The sequence below is a fragment of the Bos indicus genome, chromosome 9 (assembly GCF_029378745.1).
Source record: "Bos indicus isolate NIAB-ARS_2022 breed Sahiwal x Tharparkar chromosome 9, NIAB-ARS_B.indTharparkar_mat_pri_1.0, whole genome shotgun sequence".
Classification (NCBI taxonomy): domain Eukaryota; kingdom Metazoa; phylum Chordata; class Mammalia; order Artiodactyla; family Bovidae; genus Bos; species Bos indicus.
The window spans coordinates 87,156,035-87,178,672 of NC_091768.1; the positions used below are offsets into that span (position 1 = coordinate 87,156,035).

At 50.1% G+C, this 22,638-nt stretch overlaps 1 protein-coding gene and 1 pseudogene across 1 annotated transcript; both read left to right on the forward strand.

The window, feature by feature from the left end:
- The first annotated feature begins 2,870 nt into the window (after window positions 1-2,870).
- Window positions 2,871-15,970, forward strand: LOC139184962 (UL16-binding protein 2-like). Its single transcript, XM_070796354.1, has 5 exons — window positions 2,871-3,094; window positions 11,874-12,137; window positions 12,374-12,649; window positions 13,254-13,386; window positions 14,234-15,970. Exons 1-4 carry the CDS (start codon window positions 3,022-3,024, stop codon window positions 13,367-13,369), a joined length of 729 nt encoding a protein of 242 aa, XP_070652455.1. The 5' UTR covers window positions 2,871-3,021; the 3' UTR covers window positions 13,370-13,386; window positions 14,234-15,970.
- Window positions 4,373-6,155, forward strand: LOC109563579 (tyrosine-protein kinase RYK-like; annotated as a pseudogene).
- Window positions 15,971-22,638: the final 6,668 nt, after the last annotated feature.

Sequence of the window (22,638 nt, forward strand, 5' to 3'; positions counted from 1 at the left end):
CAGAGCATCTGGGCATCTCTGTGACCTCGGGGTGCAAATTCTCTGTGGTGACAAGTGGCCGCCTGAACCTCAGCTCAGAGTCACCAGTTTGGTTGGTCTGCCTTCCTGGCCCCTGGGGGCCTCAGGGCCCTCATTCAGGCATCGCGCTCCCCCTCACCCTTTGTCCCTTTCCCTCATCTATTATCTCTCCACTTCTCCTCTCTCTGTCTTATCCTTCTGAGAGAGTGGACCTCGGCAAGGACAGCATCACCCCTCCCAGCTTAGGAGACAAAGCTCCCTCTGGCTGTCAATGGCTCACTTTGATGGGTGACAAGGTGGTGGGAGAGACTCACCTCATACCCTGCAGGTCTTGGTCCAGCAGGTTCTGCCTCATAGGAGATTTGTGAGAACGATAGAGGTTCAAACCACTTATTAGGTAGTGGCTAGACGTCTGATCAGACCAATATTCTCACTTCTATTTTCCTGCGGCCAAGAGAAGTCCCGTTGCGAACTCAGTAAAGTGGCAGATATCTATATGCTGGTTTATGCGTAGGTGAGAATCCCACCTCTGGGCTGCAGGCCCACAGCCGATGTACAAGGGGCTGGTTTCTGGGCTTGATCACCCCAGTGGGCAGTGGACAGGGTGCTCCCTCCCTCACTGGCCCTTTCTGGAAGCCTGCAGGTTGGTGCCTGAATAAATAGACACCCGCAGAGTGCAAGGGTTGAAAAGGCAATGACTCCCTTTCCGTTTTTTCAGTCTTTTCTGTCCCTCCTCCCTTTTGCTCTCCCTTGGTCCTCATATCTACACTCCTGACCTTTTACATCCAAGAGACTCCCTGTTGGGTCACCTTTTTCACCATGACTTGTTTGTTTTGTGTCCCCACTTCAGGCTTGAGGTTCCCACTGGCCCCCTTGAGAGAAGAGCTGGGCTGGGCTGGACAAAATGCCCCAGAGGCCACTTCCCAGTAAGACCCTCTCTTTGTTTCTTGTTTGTTAATTTTCTGTCATTGGTAGGTTCTCTCAGTCAGTGAATTTAAAAGCATCTTTGTTTTATGTACTTTTCTCTGTCCAATTGCTCCTGCAAAGCTCTGCTACAGTTGTGGGCATGGGTTACTTGTTGCTCTTTCACTCAGTCATGTCTGACTCTTTGTGACCCCATGGACTGCAAGAACCAGGCTTCCATGTCCTTCACCATCTCCTGGAGCTTGCTCACACTCATGTCGATTGAGTCAGTGATGCCATCCAACCATCCCGTCCCCTGTCATCCCCTTCTCCTCCTGCCTTCAATCTTTCCCAGCATCTTTCCCAGGTCTTTTCCAATGAGTCATCTCTTCACATCAGGTGGCCAATGTATTGGAGCTTCAACTTCAGCATCAGTCCATCCAATGAATATTCAGGACTGATTTCCTTTAGGATTGACTGGTTTGATTTCCTTGCTGTCCAAGGGACTCTCAAGAGTCTTCCACAACACCACAGCTCAAAAGCATCAATTCTTCAGTGCTCAGTCTTCTTATGGCCCAACTGTCAGGTCCATACATGACTACTGAAAAAACCATAGCTTTGACTATAGGGACCTTTGTTGGGAAAGTGATGTCTCTGGTTTTTAATATGCTATCTAGGTTTATCATAGCTTTTCTTCCAAGGAGCAAGCATCTTTTAATTTCATGGCTGCAATCACTGTTCACAATCATTTTGGAAGACTTTAAAAACAAAACAAACAAAAAAGGGAGCTTCCATTTCTCCCTTCCAAAATGTAAGTCTTTTGCCTGGGTTCTCAGGAACCATCTGATCCATCTGTGGTACCCCAGAGTCAGGGGGAAAAAATAGCATTTTTAAAACAGAAGCAATAAAACAAGGAGATCTCTGGTTCTGTCTTTACATGAAAATGAATTTGTAACTGAGCTGGATTTAATTGGGTTAAAGGAAAGTAAGTACTATATAAATAAACTCTCAGAAATATCAATAAAGCTCGTCAGAACACATTTCTGACACCAGGGACGACCCTGAGTCAGAATGATTGGCCAGAGATGACCCAGAAACTAACTCCATCACCAAAGAACCTGAGACCACAAGCCATGTGGCAAAGCAGTTCTGCTGGGTTCCCTTACCCTGCTGCTCTCCGCCCTGTAGCCCCTTCCCAAAAAAAGCTCTTCCCTTGTCAGCATATGTGTCTCCTGGAACAATTCATTTCCCAGTGTTAGACAAAAGCCCACTCTCAGACCCTGCAAGGAGTCCCCCTTTCTGTAACAGATGGCGACTCTGGTGGGATTTCCTCACTGCGACTGATGCCCTGACCATTCAGGTACTTAGGGACAAGCTTGTCCGCTGACTGACCTGACCCAGGGGCCCGAACAAGAATTTTCTTTTGTTCCTTGTCTCCTCCCAACTCAAATGACTGGCCTGAGTGCCCCCGATCTGATAAGGGACAAGAGACTTAAGACTGATAAGGAACAAGGTGAGGAACAAGAGCCTTAAGTTCAGTGGCTCAGTCGTCTCCGACTCTTTGCGACCCCGTGGACTGCAAATCCATCACCAACTCCCGGATTTTACTCAAACTCACGTCCATCGAGTCGGTGATGCCTTCCAACTATCTCATCCTCTGTAGTCCCCTGCTCCTACCGTCTTTAATCCTTCCCAGCATCAGGGTCTTTTCCAGTGAGTCAGTTCTTCGCATCAGGCGGCCAAAGTATTGGCGTTTCAGCCTCAGCTACAAGAACTAGGCGGTCTCCTATCACTTGCAAGTTGGCGCACTACGTAAGCAAGTGGGCGCACTACGTAAGCAGGTGGGCAGGCGAGCACACTGGGAGGCCGGGCTAGAGAGCAAGCGAGCTGTTAATAGAGCCCCGCCCAGCCCCCGGCGCGGGGTTCCTAGTGGTTACTGCTAGGAAATCTGGGGCGGAGCCTGTCAGCGGAGGGGCGGGCCAGGCAGTCCTGGGAGGAGTGGAGGTCCACACCTCAGCTGTGGGCTAGCGGGAGAGGATCGCGGGGTCTGGCTTGGCAGCCTCGCACTCCTGCAAAGGGATCCAGGTGGCAAAGGGAGAGATGGGTGGCTTCAAGACCAGTCTTGGTTTCCTCGTTTTGCTTCCAATTGTTTTGTTCAGCGGAACGTCCAGCGGTGAGTTCGGGGATGACCCTACGCGGAGCGTGGCGGGGGAACGCGAGGAGGTTTAACGGGTTATGAGCGGTAAATGGGATGGGGGTGGTGTCCCCGGGGTTTCGCGAAACTTTTTACAGGGTGGCGCTGCCGCCCCCACCTCTTTCGCTTCCCTGGCCCATTTAGTCCTCGGAGGCTCCTCCCGGCTTCTTGCTGGTACTCCGGGCCAGAACAGGGTTGACTTGGGTGAAGTAGTAATGTCGGGAATTTGGGAAGTGACGCTGGGAAAAGAGGGGTCCGCAACGCGGCAGGAAATAGGGTTGAAACCTCCCAAGGGTCCAGACCGCCCCTGGAAGTGGGAGCCCTGGAGCCGGGCGGTTTGGGGCCAGTCGGGCATCCCGCGAATAGACCCAGACCCGCCCCGAAAAGCACGCCTTTCCGCCCCGACCTGTGCAACAGAGACCCTTCTGGTCCCTACATCTCCCGGCCCTTGAAGGACCAGCGCTCTTTCCCGGCTGTAAGTTATAAACGCAGAGCGGACCCTGGTGCCCAGGAAGCGGCGGCGGCGGCGCAATCCCTGCTGAAACGTGCTTGAGTGCTCCTGTCCGAGCCCTGGCTGCTGGCTCCAGCCGGGGCCCCAGCCCCAGGGCTCTGCGTCATGGCTCCACCCCCGGCCCCGGGCTCCAACCCCGGCCCCCGGGCTCCACCCTCGGTCACCGGGCTCCGCGACACGGCTCCACCCTCGGCCCCAGGGCTCCACCCCCGGCCTCCGGGCTCCACCCTCGGCCACCGGGCTCCGCGGCACGGCTCCACCCCCGGTCCCCGGGCTCCACTCTCGGCCTCCAGGCTCCGCGGCACGGCTCCACCCCCGGTCCCAGGGCTCCAGCCCCGGTCCCCTGGCTCCTCAGCAAGGCTCCACCCCCGGTCCCCGGGCTCCACTCTCGGCCTCCAGGCTCCGCGGCACGGCTCAACCCCCGGCCCCAAGGCTCCACCCCCGGCCCCCGGGCCTCACCCAGGACCCCGGGGGCCGGTGCGAGCCTCTTCCTGAGCAGGGACCAGGTGCCTCGGCTCATTGGTCTAGATGCAGAACTTTTTTTATTAGAGAAGTGGCCTTGTTGGGCACTACGTCTATCCTTTAACCCAGCGAAACAGATGTCCTGCCTTTCACTTGGCCTGCAGAGTCCAAGTTGAATATAAGCAGGTTTCCAAGTAGACAATTTCGTGGACCTGCCCCAGGTCGGCATTTCTGCTTGATGGGGGTGGGGCGTTCGAGGGGCACGGGGTGGGGGGATTTCCAGGCACTATATCGGCTCTAGCTTTCCTTTTCTGCAAAGTAGATGATGAGGTTGTGATACTAAATGCAGCTCAACTTGACAGTAAATTCTTCAAAAACTTCCCTTCTTCAAAAATTTGAAAGGAAGGAAAATGTGCTACAAAAAACTTCGGTCTTAGACAAAGCCACTAGCAGAACTATTTATGATCCTGTTCATGCAGCTCCAGCTACTTCTACCCGTGTGTTTTATATCAGCGCAGGGGTTTGCCGTGCAGTTATATTTCTTGTAGTAATAATATTAGCTGTTTTGCACCTTCATGGTATGACAAGAATTGAACTGGAAGACAGCATCAGTGTCCAGTAGTTCCCAAGGGTTGTCTCAGCCATGTCCCAGATGACTCAGTATCTGTGAGGAGACACACCCAACAATAGTACTTCCATCCCGTTATCCTACCTTGTGGGTGGGTAGAGGAGTGTCTTGAGAAGTGCCCCTCTTTTGGAGGCCAGAGCTAAGGTGAAGGATATCGAAATATCCAAGGAGAGGATAACTCTATCCACGGAAAGGATGTACTCCAAGAAGGTAGTTTAGGGCGTATTTTCCATGGGATTTATGTAGATGGAAAAGATCCAAATAAAAAACAGCAATCATTTGTAAAAACAGAGATTAAGCTTCTGAAATTCAGGTGACAATGATATTCACTGAACATTGCAAGCTATGAGATCTTCATCACAGAAATCTTCTCCTATTTCCCTTATGTGTATAGAAAAAAGAGAAAAGCCCTCATGATATTGCCTTACACGAATTGGGAGAATCATAAATAGTTTTCACAGCATTGCAAATTGTGTGTCTCTGTGTGTATTAGTCAGTCCTGTCCGGCTCTTGCCACCTCATCTACTGTAGCCCGCCAAGCTCTTCTGTCCGAGGAATTCTTCAGGCAAGAATAATGGAGTGGGTGGCCATTCCCTTCTCCAGGTGATCTTTCTGACCCAGGGGTCAAACTCGGGTCTTCTGAATTGCAGGCAGATTCTTCACTGTCTGAGCCACCAGGGAAGCCTGCAGCACAAATTAGTAGAGGCCAGTAATCCTCAGGCAATTTCTCAACAGGACCTGGTCCACAAGGTCAGATTGCCTGTGGAATGGATTACCTGGTCAGAAGAGAAGTCCTCCACAAAGACCTGGCTGCTAGGAGCTCTGCCATTGATGACAACCTCAAGTTAAGAGTACAGATAGCCCCTCTCCAGAATCTTGTTCCCCATGGACTCTCACTGTGTGGGGGACAATGAAAAAGTGGGATCGATGGATGGCTCATGAACGTCTGGTTAAGAATGAGGTCTCCGGACTTCCCTGGTGATCCAGTCGCTAAGACTCCACACTCCCAATGAAGGGGCCCGGTTCGATCCTTGGTCGGGGAACTGGATCCCGCATGCTACAACTAAGAAGTCAGCATGTTGCAACTAAGAGTCTTCATGCTGCAAAAAGATCCCAAGTGCCACAACTAAGACCCAATACAGCCAAAAAAAGATAGATATGAAAAAAATAATTTTTTTTAGTTTTCCAGTGCTAGTGATGTGTGGGCCTTCAGAGTGATAGTGTAGGAGCTCATGGCTCTGGGTCAAATACCCTACACGGATGTCGACTCTTTAGAGATATGAAAGAAGGTCATCAAATAGCCCAGCCTATCAACTGTCCTGATGAACCATTTGCTGTGATGGCTTGTGCTGGGCCTTAGATTTGGAGGAGAAGCCCAGTTCCAGCAGCTGGCCCAGTGTCTCACAGGGTTCCATGCAGCCCTGGGGGTCTGTGTCTGACTGTCCTCTCACAGTCCCCCAGCATCAGGGGGACGGTGCCTGCTGAGGCCCACGTGGAGCCGGACAGTCACATACATCACCCAGCACCGCAGAAGCACATTGTCTTCCAGAACACTGTGCCTTAGGAATGCCATAGCATCTGAACTTTCTAAGACAGACTTAATGATGTGGAATATTTTCTAGATATCACTTTCATTAGGTTGAACTGAAAATGTTTGTATAAATTTTTTGACCAAGAAAGTTTTAAACAGTGTTATAAAATAAATAGTTTTTAAAATTGTTTCAACACAAATACTTGGACTAGCTTAGTGCCAAGTGGTTTTTAGTTTTTACTTCATCAAAGTAATGTAGTTGATTCACCCTTGAATGTGCTGGGCTTAGTTGCTCAGTCGTGTCTGACTCTTTGCGACCCCATGGACTATACAGTCCCTGGAATTCTCCAGGGTTGAATACTAGAATGGGTAGCCTTTCCCTTCTCTAGGGGATCTTCCCAACCCAGGGATCGAACCCAGGTCTTCCACATTGCAGGTGGATTCTTTACCATCTAAGGCACCAGGGAAGCTCAAGAATACTGGAGTGGGTAGCCTCTCCCTTTTCCAGGAGATCTTTCTGACTCAGGAATTGCACTGGGGTCTCCTGCATTGCAGGTGGATTCATTACCTGCTGAGCCACCAGGGAAACTCTTAAGTTTCTTTCTTCTTCTTCTTTTTTTAAATATTTATCACTAGTCTTGGGAATTATTTGTCTATAAGATAGAATACTTTGTCTTAGAAAAAGAAAAATGAAAAAATGCTGTTGCCTTGTACAGGAAAAGGTAGTGTTGGAGGAAGAAAACTTAAAAGCTAGAAGGAAAAAAAAAAGAAAAATGCAATAGAAATAGAAACTACTCTTTCATGAAAAATTGCCTTTTAAAATTTTTTTTAAATAAAGAGGAGTTCTGCCTTCTTACTTTGGGGAAAGTAGGAGTGGAATTCACTGAAACATCTTAAATTTGGCAGATCCTAGCATATGGCACCCCACTCCAGTACTCTTGCCTGGAAAATCCCATGGATGGAGGAGCCTGGTAGGCTGCAGTCCATGGGGTCGCTAAGAGTTGGACATAACTGGGAGACTTCACTTTCACTTTTCACTTTCATGCATTGGAGAAGGACATGGCAACCCACTCCAGTGTTCTTGCCTGGAGAATCCCAGGGACGGGGGAGCCTGGTGGGCTGTCGTCTATGGGGTTGCACAGAGTCAGACACGACTGAAGCGACTTAGCAGCAGCAGCAGTTCTCAGAGCCAGAAGTGGATTTGGGGCAGGTCAATAGTAAACAATGGTGATTTTATTTATTTTTACTTTCTGGAAAAGGAGGATAACACAGTTCCAGAAGGTACACTCATGGTTTAAGGTTAAGAATCCCTTTTACTGCACCTAGAACAGTGCTATGCACAGAATGGGTGCCTGAGTTTTGTTGGGTAAAAAAATAAAAGTAAACAGATTATGTGCTTATCTTCAAGGCTGGCTTAAGTATAAAATGGATTTTTAAACACACTTGAAAAAATTAAAGAATTCAGTTTATTAAAAAAAAAATTACATATGCATCGTGAGGAAGGCTCTCAATGCCTAGCCATTGATCAGCGCGTCCCTGGAGTCAAAGCTCCTCCCACACAGTTCAGGCCGTTACTAATTGAAGCTGGTTATGACCCAGATCCTACCACTGGTGAAGTTAATAAGTGATGGAAAAGGAGAAGCTGGTTTGTTCAGGAGCCCTGGGAAATAGTGACCTAATGTTCTCAGACCGCCTCTAAGTTTCCAGGTTAGAAAGGGAGCAGAGGTGGCTGCTGTGGGGCACATCAGCGTCTTGAGCACAGTCAGGGTGGTTGGCACAAGGCGAATGTTTGAGCACCACCAAGCTTATGGTTTCAACAAGTCTGGGGGTCTACGTGCTTGCCGCCAGCAGTTTTTCTGTGCTGGGGGTCTGCTTCCTGTGGAAACAACTTGAGGATTGTGTCAGCTCTTTGTTATCTTTCAGGGAACTGGTAATTTCATGACACTGCTATGTGGCTGGTCACAGTCTAAATTGTTACCAGTTTCCCAGCCTAAGGAGTATTCCTTTCTCCATCTTCACATGTTCTAATCCTTAACTCTTAAACCACTGTTTTGAGACTCACAGGAGGCCTGGCTGACTGAAACTTTTCTACAAACAAGAGGCAGACAGAGACCATGGGGGGAGGGGGGGCAGGTCTTTCCCACTAAGGCGCCCTAGAGCCGTTTTGGTTACGAGACCATCTATTTCCCATTTGTCCATGGTCCCAAGAAGCCCAGGGCCTCCAATAGCTAGTTGGAGAAAGTCTAAACATGCCCTCTCTCAACTGGCATCTTATCCCTCTGTCTGATAACTCACCCAACAAACCCCCCCACACCTGGCCCGGAGAACCTAACTTAGGAGGGACAGGAACAGGGTTTCCCAGAGTGTGACACAGGGCTCGAGGGTGAGGCTGGGCATCCCCACTTCTACCCTTTGGTCCCACATTCATAGTGTCTAGGAATTGGGACAGCAGCAGCCTATAATGGTTATTGATTAAGGTAGGAGTTGACAGATTTTTTTCTACAGAAGATAGTAAATCTCAAGGTCTCTTTAGGCAATTTGGTATCTGTCTCTGAGTGCAAAAGGAGCTTCCATGTTTGTGGAGCAGCAGGAGCCAAATATAATGTGTAAATCAACTGAGAACCAGACTTGTCCACTGTCCTGGTTTCTGACCCCAGTAATGAGTGACCCATCCCATAGAGAATCATCCAAGAGCTGCCTCAGTTGTCTGTTTATGAACCAGAAACTTACCGTGTCCTGCCTTGTAGCTTCTGGTGGTGGGACTGTGATAGGAGTGTGGATCTGGCTGTTATGGGCTAATGCACCCCCTCTGCTATAGTCTGGCTTCCTTGGTTCAAGGAGCCATAGGGGACACTGCATGAAGCCACAGGTGTGAGCAGGGGATAGTGGCCCTGTATCAACTCTGGTGTCAGGCCTAGGTCACCTGCTGGCACATCTTATTTGTTCCCTGTGGCCCTGGTTATGCCAAGCCACATAATCACTTCTATCCTATGATGGCTGGCCTATCTGAACTAATGGTTGGGGTTGGTGAACCCAGATCATAATGGGCAACTCTGACATTCCATGACCAGAGGCCTCATCTCTGCCAGGCCCCAGGACCATACCAGGAGCTGCACTGAATGGTATGGGCTTTCTCACTGCAAGTGGTATGTCCTTTCTTCAGGACACCAGGAGTCTGTGTTGTGAGCCTCCAAGTAAAATGCCACCTACAGCATGTAGCACCTTTCTGAACACAGGAAGCTATGATGTCACCGGTTCTGTTGGGTCATCTGCCCAAGAAGCAGGTCCAGCCACACTCATCATTCATCAATTGTGACTGCCTTTGTGCCAGGACAGGAGTTGCAGCAGAGACCTAGGGTCTTGAAACCTGGAATGTGTCATATGTACCATTAGAGGGAACCTAGGACATCAGTGGTAATTCAGTGGAGATAAGATAGAGACCACAGCTCTGCAGGCCTAGAGAGATTGTAGGTTGGTACTCGTTTTCATTATTTCCTCCAGGAGATGATACTGTCTCCATGTACTATCGGGGGATGGGGAGTCAGGGTGAGAAGAATGAATGTGGAATCCACGACTATGGTACCTCACCCATGGCAGTTTACTAACAACACAGACTGTGCATTCGTGTCAGAAGCCCAGGACGTGTGCAATGGACACTGAGTGGATCTGTGGACCCAGAGATAACCACTGTCAGCAGGACCTGGCACAGGTGTCTATTAATTGCCTGGTCCTCAGAGCAATACTTCACAGCACGGGGGCCATGATCATGCTACTGTTCCTGTGCGTGGTGTTAGTAACACACTGGGTCTAATGAATGTGGGAGTAGTTTCTCCTTCTGCAATTCCAGTTCAGTTCAGTTCATTCACTCAGTTGTGTCCGACTCTTTGCGACCCCATGGACTGCAGCCTGCCAGGCTTCCCTGTCCATCACCAACTCCCAGAGTCATGTCCATCGCATCGGTGATGCCATCCAACCATCTCATCCTCTGTCGTCCCCTTCTCCTCTATCCTTCAATCTTTCCCAGCATCAGGGTCTTTTCCAATGACTCAGTTCTTCACATCAGGTGGCCAAAGTATTGGAGTTAGTTGCCCCAGTAAATAACCGTGTGGCTCATCGGGAGAGTATGGAAGGACTTCTGCACTTCCCGTGGTGATGAAAGGGCCCTCCTCACTGGGACGTGGCTTCTTTCTCTGGTGATGCCTTCTGAGAAGTAGCTCGGTTCTGGAAATTTTGGTAGGGATGTTTGGTAGGGATGGCTGCTTTCAGCCTACTGATCATCCAGTCTTGTGTTTGTCTCTCCTTGTTTTCTGTCTCTCAATCAAGCAGTTTGCATCCAGGTTCACTGACCATCTCTCTGCCTCTAGGATCACCCTGTGCTATGAGCCAGCATTGTACTCTCTGCAGTCAGGCCCTGGCTGGCATTGGGACTCTCTAATCACTTTCAGCTTCCCTGATAGCTCAGTTGGTAAAGAATCCACCTGCAACACAGGAAACCCCAGTTTGATTCCTGGGTCTGGAAGATCTGCTGGAGAAGGGATAGGCTACCCACTCCAGTATTCTTGGGCTTCCCTTGTGGCTCAGCTGGTAAAGAATCCGCCTGCAACGTGGGAGACCTGGGTTCGATCCCTGGATTGGGAAGATCCTCAGGAGAAGGGAAAGGCTACCCACTGCAGTATTCTGGCCTGGAGAATTCCATGGACTGTATAGTCCATGGGGGTCACAAGAGTGAAACACGACTGAGTGACTTTCACTAATGACTTTGACCATTGTACCCACTTTGCTCCTGACATACAACACTCCACCTGGAATCTGATCTTTCCCCATTTTCTATCCCTGTTCCTGCCGGAAGCCCACAGGAACACAGTCTCCTATCACCATCCCTGATTTCCACAAAAGTCATCCTTGAGCTATTGGAGATGCTTCTCATGCATGCTTTCCTCTCAGGCTCCATAGAATCCATCAGGCTTTCCCATGGTGCCTGGTGGCCTGCACACTTTCCTGCCCTTTCATACCATGTCTGCCCTGGCAGATTCACTTCTCTGAGCCTTTGATCCCCTCCTCTACCACCTGCCTCGGAAGTTCTGGATTTTCTCTTTCATGCCATGTGGGCTAGGCCTTTCTCCAGGCTTCCAAGACCCATCCTAGTGGGAGATCAGGAGCATCTCCCCGGCCTTGCTAAGTCCTGTGATCCGTAATTATAAACTCTCCCTTCTCCAACTTGGGGTTCTGTGCTCACCCGTCACTTCTTTGCCCCTCTCCCTGTGATCCTGCTTCCTCAGGAGCATCCCCACAGGCTCCCCATCTCTCACAGGACATGGGGTTAGATTCTGACAGTCCTCTGTCATCTAGGCTTTTCCTGCATAGCAGCCTGGCACATCTCTGCAAAGGTTATTATGCTGAGAACTGACCTGGTGGACAAGGGGACACACCCAGGATGTGTGAAATTTGCCAGGCAGGGGACTCCTCCTCCTCCACAAGGAGAGGAGGGGCGCTGGCTGTGTGGTGTGTGTTGTGGGGTGTCATGGCTCTGTCAGCCCAGCCCTGCACTTTGCTCTCACATAACTGGGGGAAGGGGCCTCAGGGTCTTTTTCCCCAACCTCACCCTCACTGTGTTTTGCCTTCACAGATGCTCATTCTCTTTCCTATAATGTCACCATTGATCCTCGGCCCAGAGATGGTCAGCCATGGTGTGAGGTTCAAGGAGAAGTTGATCAAAAGGTCTTTCTCTCCTATGACTGTGGTACAGCTAAGATCAAGTACATGAGTCCATTGGGAGAGGAAGTGAAAAGTATGAATGCGTGGGAAACACAGATTAACACACTCAAAGACATTGGAGACTTGCTCAAGGAGCAGATGCCTGACGTTATACCGGAGAAACACATAGACAAGGGTGAGTTAGAAAGTCCAAATGCAGGAGGAGTAGACTGGGGGCTTAGCTGCATCCACTGTTTTCGGGTAAAAAAAAAAAAGAGGATATTGTCCTTCCCTAGTAGTCCAATGGAAAGAGCAGCTGTTGCAGGAGAGACTAGGACCAGATTAGCTGGGCCCAGGGGATGTGGACCCAGGTTGGGCAAAGAATCTCTCAAGCTCAGAGGCTGAGTTCTTTCTTTTCCTCGGTGGGGTCAGGCCCTCTCACCCTGCAGGCCAGGATGACATGCTGGCGTGAAGACAATGGACACACCAGTGCATCCTGGGAGTTTGGCTTCAATGGACAACTGTGCCTCCTCTTTGATTCGGAGAATGGATACTGGACAATGGTTCACTCTAAAGGGAGACGGATGAAAGAGAAATGGGAAAATGACAGAGCTGTGATGGACTCCTTCAAGAAGGTCTCCATGGGAGACTGTCAGCGCTGGTATCACACTTCCTTGGTGCGCTGGGAGAAAATGTTGAAGACCGTGGGTAAGTGAGAAGAGTAGGAGAAAGTGGTAGTTCTCTCACGGTGACATGGACCCCCCCTCTGTGTGTGTGAAAATGATCTGTCAGAGGTGAGCTGTCCTGGGAGAACAATGCCCCCGGGGATGCTCTGTAATCCTCCTTCCTCTTCCAGCTCCTGACGTCTCTCCTCACAGCACAGGCCTTTGTACAATTGAACATGGATTCTCACTGATCCTAAACATGAGAGCATCTCTATGATTCCAATCTCCTTCTTAGTATTCCCTCTTTCCAGAACCTTCTTTTAGATGTCACCAATCCTACTTCTGGAAATCTGTCAATAGCACCTCTGCTGTCAGCTCCTGAGGACTCCATCCTGATGTCACCATCTCTGATGTCACATTAGTACTGAGTGGCTCTGTTGGAAATCTTGCTTACTCATTAGCTGTCAGCGTCCCATGGGGACTGGGTTCCTCCCTCCCTCCCGTCTCTCCTGAGGACCTGTCACAAGGGCCTCCATGTGTGGGTGCAAACAGGCTGCATAGTAGGGGTACCTGGGTCAGGGGGGCTGAGAAGGCATCAGCTTAGTTTAGGGGTAGGAACAAGGGCTTCACTCTCACTTTCCTTACAGCATCACCAACTGAAGCTCCCCTCAGAGTCAACTCCACAGCCACAGCCACCAAGCACGTCACCTGTATCCTCCCCGTGCTTCTCAGCAGTTTCATCATAACTGTCTTCCTGGGCTGAGTCCTTTCCAGGAGCAGGTACTGAGGGCAGAATTCAGAGGGAAGGCAGGGGCACAGGGCCTGGAGTGAGGACGGGGAAGGTGAATCCCAGCCAACCTCTGCCCCTCACTGAACCTCCTCACCCTGGAAATGACCAGGGGGATAAGACCACCTATCACCTGAGAGCAAGAACTGCAGACCCAACTCCAAAGGCCCGTTCTCACAGGAAGTGGCCTGGGTCAAGCAAGCAAGGCAGGAGCCCCACAGCAAAGACTGTGGGAAGGCCTGAGGCCAGGCCTGTGCTCCTGGAGCCGCAACAGTTCGGACTCAGCCTGTGGCCTGCACGTCAGCAGCCTCCTGGGGACCCAGAGCCTCCATCACTGAGAGGCCCTGCCTTGAGCAGAAGTGCCTGGGGATGGTGGGCCTGAGCTGGGGTGGAGGCGCCCAGCTGGGGGGACCAGGAAGAGATGGGGGGCAGGGACCCTGGTCCTGACAGCTGTGTGTGCTGCTGGCTCAGAGGCTAGAGGGGAGTGAAGGAAGGAGGTTTGCCTGCAGCCCCCAAGGCTGTCAGGAAGCAACGCCCCTCCTCCCCAGACCTGTTCCCTGGTTAGGCCCCCCTGAGGGAGGATCCGGACCTGAGTAAAGGGAGCAGATTGATTCCTCACTGGCTTCAGTCCTGAGCCTGAGCAGCGGGTGTCAGGGCCTGGGGTGCCTCTGTGATGCAGGAAGGAAGGAGGAGGTGACAAGAAGCTGCTGGGCCTGGGGTGGGGGTGGAGGTGGAGGACACAGGAGCCCCTCAGTGAGGGTGGGGCTGGAGAGGTGCAGCCCCAGGAAAGTGACAGGAATTCCTCAGCCTCTTGGACCAACATTTCTTTCTTTTCTGCAGGAGACGGTGCTCCCAGGAAGCGCGACAGGTGCTCTGTCTGCCTCTCTCCTGCTCTTCACTTTAGATCCAGGAGATCAGACCCCATGAATCCTGGGTCTGTTTTCTGGTTACGGTGACACAGTAGATGCATCACCTCATGGGCTTTATTACATTTGGGGAAATCCCACTCAGTGTCTCTAAAAAAACCCAAAAAACAGAAACAATTATTTCACCATTTCCTCCTGGTGCTAAGTGATGGAATTTCTACACGGAAATGCTCAAGTCCTTGAAGAAGGCTCCACAAACAGGACATTTTTCATCGTATTCTAGTTTGTGGATAATAGACTCTGCCTCGTGACCTCGTTCTTGCAAATGATATTGCAAGAAAAATACCATCTGCTATTACAGGACTCAGGGATTCTTTCTGCGTCTGGAGAAATCACCTCAGCGTATTTTCAATAGAACAAAGTTTTATTTATGACTGTTTCCCTTAATAATTTATCACGCTTAGTCGCTGTGTTAGTGGCTCAGTCGTGTCCAAGTCTTTGTGACCCCGTGATCTGTAGCCTGCCAGGCTCCTCTGTCCATGGGATTCTCCAGGCAAGAACACTGAAGTGGGTTGCTGTTTCCTTCTCAGGGGACGTCTCCAACTCAGGGATTGAACCCACGTCTTCTGTGTCTCCTGCCTTGACAGTGGATTCTTTACCGTCTGAGCCACTGGGGAAGCCTATTTGTTATGCTAGTGCTATTTAAATAAAAATCTCAGTACTCCAGGAAACTTGAAGTATTTAAGATTTTTGTTTTCTAACCCACAAGAGAGGTCATGACGTGTCACCCTTTGTCCATCTTGTGGGATTCGATGTCCCTGGCGATTCTGAGGACACATGGTCTGAGAGGACACGTGCACCCTGTGTTCACGGCAGCGCTGCTCACAGTAGCCGGGACCTGGAAGCCACCTACACGTCACCCACAGATGAATGGGCAAAGAAGATGTGGGACATATACACAGGGCAGTATTACTCAGCCTCAGAAAGAATGAAACAATGCCCTGTGCAGCAACATGGATGGACCTGGAGAGTGTCATATTGAACGACATACGTCAGACGGAGGAGCAGAAACACCTTCTGAGGTCCTTCACACTCAGAATCCAAAACGTCGTGATACAAGTGCTCTTACTTACAAACCAGAAGGAGACTCACAGACTTAGAGAATGAATTTATGGTTGCAGGGGGAAAGGATGAGGGGGAAGGGATAGTTAGGGAGTCTGGGATCAACATGCACACACTGATTTATTTAAAATGGATAACCAGCAAGGACCTACTGTATAGCACATAGAACTCTGCTCAATGTCATGTGGCAGCCTGGGTGGGGATGGAAGGGGAGTTGGGGAAGAAAAGATGCATGTATGGAAGTGAAAGTGAAAGAAGGTTAGTTACACAGTCATGTCGGACTCTTTGGGATCCCATGGACTGTAAGCTGCCAGCTCGTCTGTTCATGGAAATCTTCAGGCAAGGGATACTGGAGTGGATTGCCATTTTCTTCTCCAGGGGATCTTCCTGACCCGGGGATCGAACCTGGGTCTCTTGTATTGCAGGCAAATTCTTTACCAACTGAGCCACCAGGGAAGATAGAGACATGTATGTGTATGTTAAATCCCTAGCCTAGCTTCTTTGTATTGCTCATTCAGGACGCCTGCACTCCTTTCTGGGTGTATATTTCCGCCTTGCTTCCCTCTTAAATAAACGAACTCTTTCTGTATGTCTCCAGTAATAACTTTGGTACCTGTTTTTACAGTTTTTGACTCCTTCAGTTCAGTTCAGTCGCTCAGTCATGTCCGAATTTTTGTGACCCCATGGACTACAGCACGCCAGGCTTCCCTGTCCATCATCAAGTCCCGGAGCCTACTCAAACTCATCGACTTTTCAATATGGCCATTCTGATCAGTGTGAGGTTCCTTGAAGGGGGAAGGAGAATAAATGTCAGAGAATGAGCAGTAAGAGCTAAAGCGTCTCGGCCCCAGGATCCAGGGAACCTCCTGGGCAACAAGGCCAGACTTTAGGAGACAGAGCAGGGTTGGTGTGCGTAGGCCTCTCATTGCAGTGGCTTCTCTTGTTGCAAAGCACCGGCTCTAGTTTGCTTGGGCTTCCAAAGCACATGGGTTTAGTCGTCCTGTGGCATGTGGGATCTTCCCTGACCAGGGATCAAACCTGTGTCCCCTGCATTGGCAGGAGAATTCCTATCACTGTCCCACCAGAAAGCCCCCGCCACATCTTCTTTATCCATTCATTTGTCGATTGTCATTTAAGTTGCTTCTATGGTGTCTCAATAGCTCAGACTGTAAAGAATCTGCCTTCTATGCGGGAGACCTGGGTTCAGTCCCTGTGTTGGGAAGCTCCCCTGGAGGAGGGCATGGCAACCCACTCCAGTATTCGTGCCTGGAGAATCCCACGGACAGAGGAGCCTGGTGGGCCACAGTCCATGAGGTCGCAAAGAGTTGAACACGACTGAGCTACTAAGCACCACACATTCTGCTTCCCCTGATGGTGTCTAGGCCCTGATTTCCACCTCTTACCCTGGGCCCACAATTCTCCAGCTGAACGGCCTCAGGTTCTGAGTCCTTGCCCCATGTCTCCCCCAGGGTCTGGGTCTGTTCTGAGCAGGCCTTCAAGGCATTAATTTTCCTCCAAGAGAAGCAAGGGTTTGGCCTGTTATTGTCATAATGAAGGAAAGTCTGTTTCTCCAATGCCTCTGTGGAGCCTCCATCTCATATCAGGGCTGGAGTGACAATGAAGTTGTAGCCAAGTTAAGTGTCTGTGAAAGAACTCATGTGCTAGCTGGCATGGGGAGTGCTGGCTCACTCTTCATGTGCCCCACAAAATTCATCTGTTGCAACTTTGGCCCTGAATGTGATGGTATCAGAAGATGAGTGTGTGGGAAATGATTGATGCGTTCCTTTCAATTCAGTTCAGTCTCTTAGTCATGTCCGACTCTTTGTGGCCTTCTGGACTGCAGCACGCCAGGCTTCCCTTTCCATCACCAAATCCTGGAGCTTTGTCAAACTCATGTCCACTGAGTTGGTGATGCTTTTTAACCATCTCATCCTCTGTAGTTCCCTTCTCCTCCTGCCTTCAATCTTTCCCAGCATCAGAGTCTTTTCCAATTAGTTCTTCACATCAGGTGGCCAAAGGATTGAAACTTCAGCTTCAGCATCATTCCTTCCAATGAATAATCAGGAATGATTTCTTTTAGAATTGACTGGTTTGATCTCCTTGCAGTCCAAGGGACTCTCAAGACTCTTCTCCAACACCACAGTTCAAAAGCATCAATTCTTCGGCACTCAGCTTTCTTTATGGTCCAACTCTCACACCTATACATGACTACTGGAAAAACTATAGCTTTGACTAGATGAACCTTTGTCACCAAATAATGTCTTTGCTGTTTAATATGCTGTCTAGGTTGGTTGTAGCTTTTCTTCCAAGGAGCAAGCATCTTTTAATTTAAGGCTACAGTCACCATCTGCTGTGAGTTTGGAGGCCAAGGAAATAAAGTCTGTCACTGTTTCCATTGTTTCCCCATCTATTTGTCATGAAATGATGGCACCAGATGCCATGATCTTTATTTTCTGAATGTTGAGTTTTAAGCTAGCTTTTTTACTCTCCTCTTTCACTTTCATCAAGAGGCTCTTTTGTTCCTCTTTGCTTTCTCCTGTAAGGGTGATGTCATCTGTGTATCTGAGGTTATTGATATCTCTCCTGACAGTCTTGATTCCAGCTTGTGCTTCATCCAGCCCAGAATGTAGTGTGATGTACTCTGCATATAAGTTAAATAAGCAGGGTGACAATATACAGCCTTGATGTACTCCGTTCCCGATTTGGAACCAGTCTGTTGTTCCATGTCTGGTTCTAACTGCTGCTTCTTGACCTGCATACAGATTTCTCAGGAGTGAGGTCAGGTGGTCTGGTATTCCCATCTCTTTAAGAATTTAGCAGAGTTTGTTGTGATCCACACAGTCAAAATAATGGGTGAGAACCATTGTAGAAAATGACCCTGTGTTCCCTCCACCCTTCCACAAGGTGAGTGCAACGTGAGAAGACAGCCCTCTGTGAACCAGACATCTTCCAGTGCCTTGATCTTCGACTTGCCAGATTCCAGAACCATGGGGAAAATTTTCCTGTTGTTTATAAGCCACCCAATGTATGGTTACTTGTTATAGCAATCCCATGGGACTAAGACAGGGAGGAAGGGTGCTCTCAAAAGCCTGGTGTCTAAGACACGGGGTTCAAGTCCCCTGAAAGGCAGGACAGGCAGAGTGGACCCCAGACTTAGTGTCTTTCTACCCTTCCCCATCCTCACTGGTGTCTCCATTTAACCCCTGATGTTCTGTAGCCGCTATGGCTGAGGACTTCCCCAGGGTACATGCTGATGCCAGTACAGTAGCCCTAACACACATTGGGGAGAGGAATCAGCTATTTGGAAAGGAGAGTGCCAAGGGCAAGACATGTGAAGAAAAATATGTGACCCTGTCTGAATCCCGCAATTAACAACCCTAGATGAAAAAACAAACCATCCCGTGGAAAGTAGTGGTAAGTACTAGGGCAACCTCTTCAGAACAGCAGGGAGGACTTGGCAAGGTGGGCATTGGCTCTAGGGTTTCCTGAAGGGGGGGCCAAGGGGTGGTGTGGGAGGGGTCGTGGAGTGTGGTTGGGTTGGTGAGGTAAAGGGAGATGGAGTGGGAGGGTGGGGGGAGGGAGGGTAGGTTGCATTTAAAAGCTGCTGGGGAGTAGTCTCTAAGGTCACAGCTCAGGCTCCCAAGTCCCCACTTTTCTGTTGAAGCTGCTTCTGCTCCCTCTGGACAGAGTCCAGGACACACGGGCCATGAGTGTCTGAGGGTGGGTCCGGGGGTCTTGCCATGCAGGCTCCTGGCTTCCCAGCTGAGCTGCTGGACAGACCTGGGAACACCTGTGATGAGCGGTAAGAGATGAGGGAAGGTGGGGAGAAGGGCGAGGTGGGGAGGAAGGAGTTGGGGGACAGTGAGGGGTCTGGGCCTGGAGAGGTGGGAGGGGCACGGTGGAGAGGGTTGGGTCCCCTCCTCCACCTGTTGGGCCCCCTACAAGAGTCCCTCCCCCTGAGCTTAGTAGGCAGGGGAGGGATTGAAGGGAATCCTATTGCTCAGAGGCTCCAAAGTGAAAGTCACTCAGTCAGGTCCAACTGTACAGTCCATGGAATTCTCCAGGCCAGAATACTGGAGTGGGTAGACTTTCCCTTCTCCAGGGGTTCGTCCTGACCCAGTAGTCGAACCGGGGTCTCCTGCATTGAAGGCGGATTCTTTACCAACTGAGCTATCAGGGAAACCCCAGGCTGACTAGAAACTGAGGGAGAGAATGCAGTTCAGCCCCTGGGCCTGGGGGAGGCGTCAGCTGGTGAAGGCTGCCCCAGTTGACACCTGTCACAAGGCAGATATTCTTGTGTGGTGTTTCAAGCTAAAAAAAAGAAAGTACATGATAGGGGGTATCAGCTTCTTCCCTGTCCCTGCCAGTTTTTGGTTCCCTTGGAACCTCGGGGTCCAGGCCAGAGGGTCCAGGCCCAGAGAAGGGAGAAGCTGGGGAGCCGGTCACCACTGAGGCCTCTTCAGCAACAGTCCTGACACACTACTCACCCCACACTCTCCATACACACCTGTCTTCCCACACTTCAGCCCCCACAGTTACACACACAAGCCCCCTCGCCATCACACTGCCCTCCATCACCCACAGCCCAGCCTGACTCTCCAGCCTCCCACACAGCCCCCTCACACACACATGTTCCCCACATAGACTTCATGCTTCTCACTTACACTCCTTCCACCCTTGTGCACGTCACCCTTCCTGAAATTTTCCATGCAGGTCTCCTCACACCCCCTTCGCTCTGTGCACACCCCATCCCCCACCCCCCACACACTTTCTTTCACACACAAGTGCCTGCTTGCCTGCCCCACTGGCTCTCCACTCTCTGCAAAGTCACAGCGTTCCCTTCCCTCAGGGACCCTGGCTTCCTCACACTGTCTGTACACACTCCTTCACACAAATTCCACACAGAAGACTCCCGTCTACTTCCACTGCCATCCAGAAACTTTCCCCTCACAGCCATTTCCCTTCACTCTCTTCCTCCTCTCTGGGTCCCCCAGGGCATCCCCCTCCGGGCCCTCTGCATATGCATACTGTCTTCTCCCCTTCTGTCCCAGGCTCAGCTGTCCACAGTCACACACATACACACACATCAAGGTTCCCAACATTCTCACACACCAGTTGTGGCCGCTCCCCACACATCCAACACACTCTTTCCAGCATTCCCTCACTCTCTTCACATTCACCTTCCTATCACAAATTAGTGGCACTGCCCCACACACACCTAAGTAGGAAATGGCAACCACTCCAGTATTCTTGCCTGGAGAATCCCATGGACAGAGGAGCCTGGAGGGCTACAGCGCACAGGGTCGCAAAGAGGCAGACATGACTGAGCACCTAACACGATCACTCCTCTCTTCTGCCCTCCTCCTCTCACGCATACCCTCTCTCTCTGTCTCTCTCTTTCTCTCTCTCACACACACAGTCACACTGACCAGTTCTCCCCAAGATATTGGGCCTTCCAGCTGCCGCAAAGCCACACACAGCTCGGGGTGGTTCTGGGAAGGGGCTGGCTGCCAGGACTCTGCCCCAGGGCCGAGCAGGAATTTTAGGTCTCTGTCTGGGTCCTACCTGGAAACGTGCCGTCTCCTTTTTAATGCCCCAGCCCCATATCTAAAACTACTCAGCAAACGTGCTCCTATTGGCATACAGCCCCGAGCCTCCACGAACAGTCACCTTCATGCGTTGATCAACCCAAAATGAACGTTTTTTTTTGTGCTAAATAGAAATCCTCTTTTAGTTACAGGATCAGCCAGTTCTCCCGCTGTCACGTATTGAGCAGTGTACCCTTCGCTGGTATTTCTTTCCTCGTCTACTAGGTGTCTAGAAGTCTACTAGGTGTCATGTTTCTAGACGTCCCTGGGTCTGTTTCTTGGCTCTTCTCTAAAACTGCTCTCCTGCCTGCCTTCTTGCTCAGCAGTTCCCTTTGTGCTGGGAATGCAGTCTAAGCTCCCGCAAGCTTGGATGGGACAGTGAAGTCTTCATAAACAATTACCACAAACTCCATGGCTTGAAACAACCAAAATTTATTCTTTCAAGATTGTGAGGGTTAGAGTCCGAAATCAAGCTGTAAGTAGGGCCCTCTTTGAAGGCTCTAAGGGAGGCTCCATCTTTTCTCTTCCTGACTACTGGTGGCTGCATGGAGAAGGAAGTGGCAACCCGCTCCAGTATTCTTGCTTGCAGAATCGCCATGGACAGAGGAACGTGGTGGGCTGCAGTCCATGGCGGCGCAAAGAGTCGGACATGACTGAGGTACTATGCACAGCACTGGTGCTTGCCAGAAACCCTTGGCAGTGCGTAGCCCCAGTGTCTATTTCTGTCCGTCCATGACACTCGTGTGTCTTGTTTTCCTATATCCGTCTCTTCTTTGCGTGTCCACATTTCTTTCAAGGCGTGCCTCCTGGTAAAGGCACCAGTCTTTGGATTAGAGCCCAACCTAATCCACCCTGACCTCACCTTGGTTGGATTACATCTGCACACACCCTATTTCCAGGTGAGGTCTCCTTCACCTAATGGTAGGACTTCAACACATTTGAGCCCCTAAAATAAAGGAGTTTCAATAAACATTCATGTGATTCTCACTGGGCAAAAAAGGTACAATGTATAATTGAATTCTCTGCATCACTGAATATATTCCTGACAGGAGAAAACTTCAAGTTTGTCTAGACATGAGTGAAAACTGAAAGGCTAAAATTTTTTCCAATGTTGTCTTCTTCTCGTCCTGGTATGAATGTATGAGCTCAAACATCTTCTTTGTTTGAGCATTGTTTTTAGGTGTTTCTGAGGTCAGCAGTGTTCTCTGTTAGCCAGTTCAGTGCAGTCACCCTTTCTAAGTGGGAAATATTAATCCAAGAGTTCATTCTCTTCAGTTTTGTTGTGCATGAGCTAGTTTAGAGCACCTGATAAGGGTCCATCTAGGTCGTGGATAGTCCTTTAAATAATATCTTTTCCAGTATGCATAATTTCCTGATTGTAAGTCATGGAACATCTAATCTTCATCCATAAATTATTGAGATAAGATTTAGAATCAAGCTTAGAATGTCTTTTTAATAATTCGATTAGGGGCTTCCCTGGTGGCTCATTGGTAATGAATCTGCCCGCCCATGCAGGAGACACGAGTTCAGTCCCTGTCCGGGAAGATCCCACATGCTGCGAAACAACTAAGCTCATGGGCCACAAATCCTGAGGCTGTGCCCTGGAGCCTGGGAGCTGCAGCTACTGAGCCTATGTGCCCCACCTACTAAAGCCCACAGCCTAGAGCCT

What these genes read in the sequence shown, in the direction of transcription:
- LOC139184962 (XM_070796354.1), top strand. Translation starts at nt 3,022, where the DNA reads ATGGGTGGCTTCAAGACCAGTCTTGGTTTCCTCGTTTTGCTTCCAATT. An exon ending in GGAGAAACACATAGACAAGG is followed by an intron (nt 12,138 to 12,373) that starts GTGAGTTAGAAA and finishes CGGTGGGGTCAG; the next exon opens with GCCCTCTCACCCTGCAGGCC. An exon ending in GAAAATGTTGAAGACCGTGG is followed by an intron (nt 12,650 to 13,253) that starts GTAAGTGAGAAG and finishes CTTTCCTTACAG; the next exon opens with CATCACCAACTGAAGCTCCC.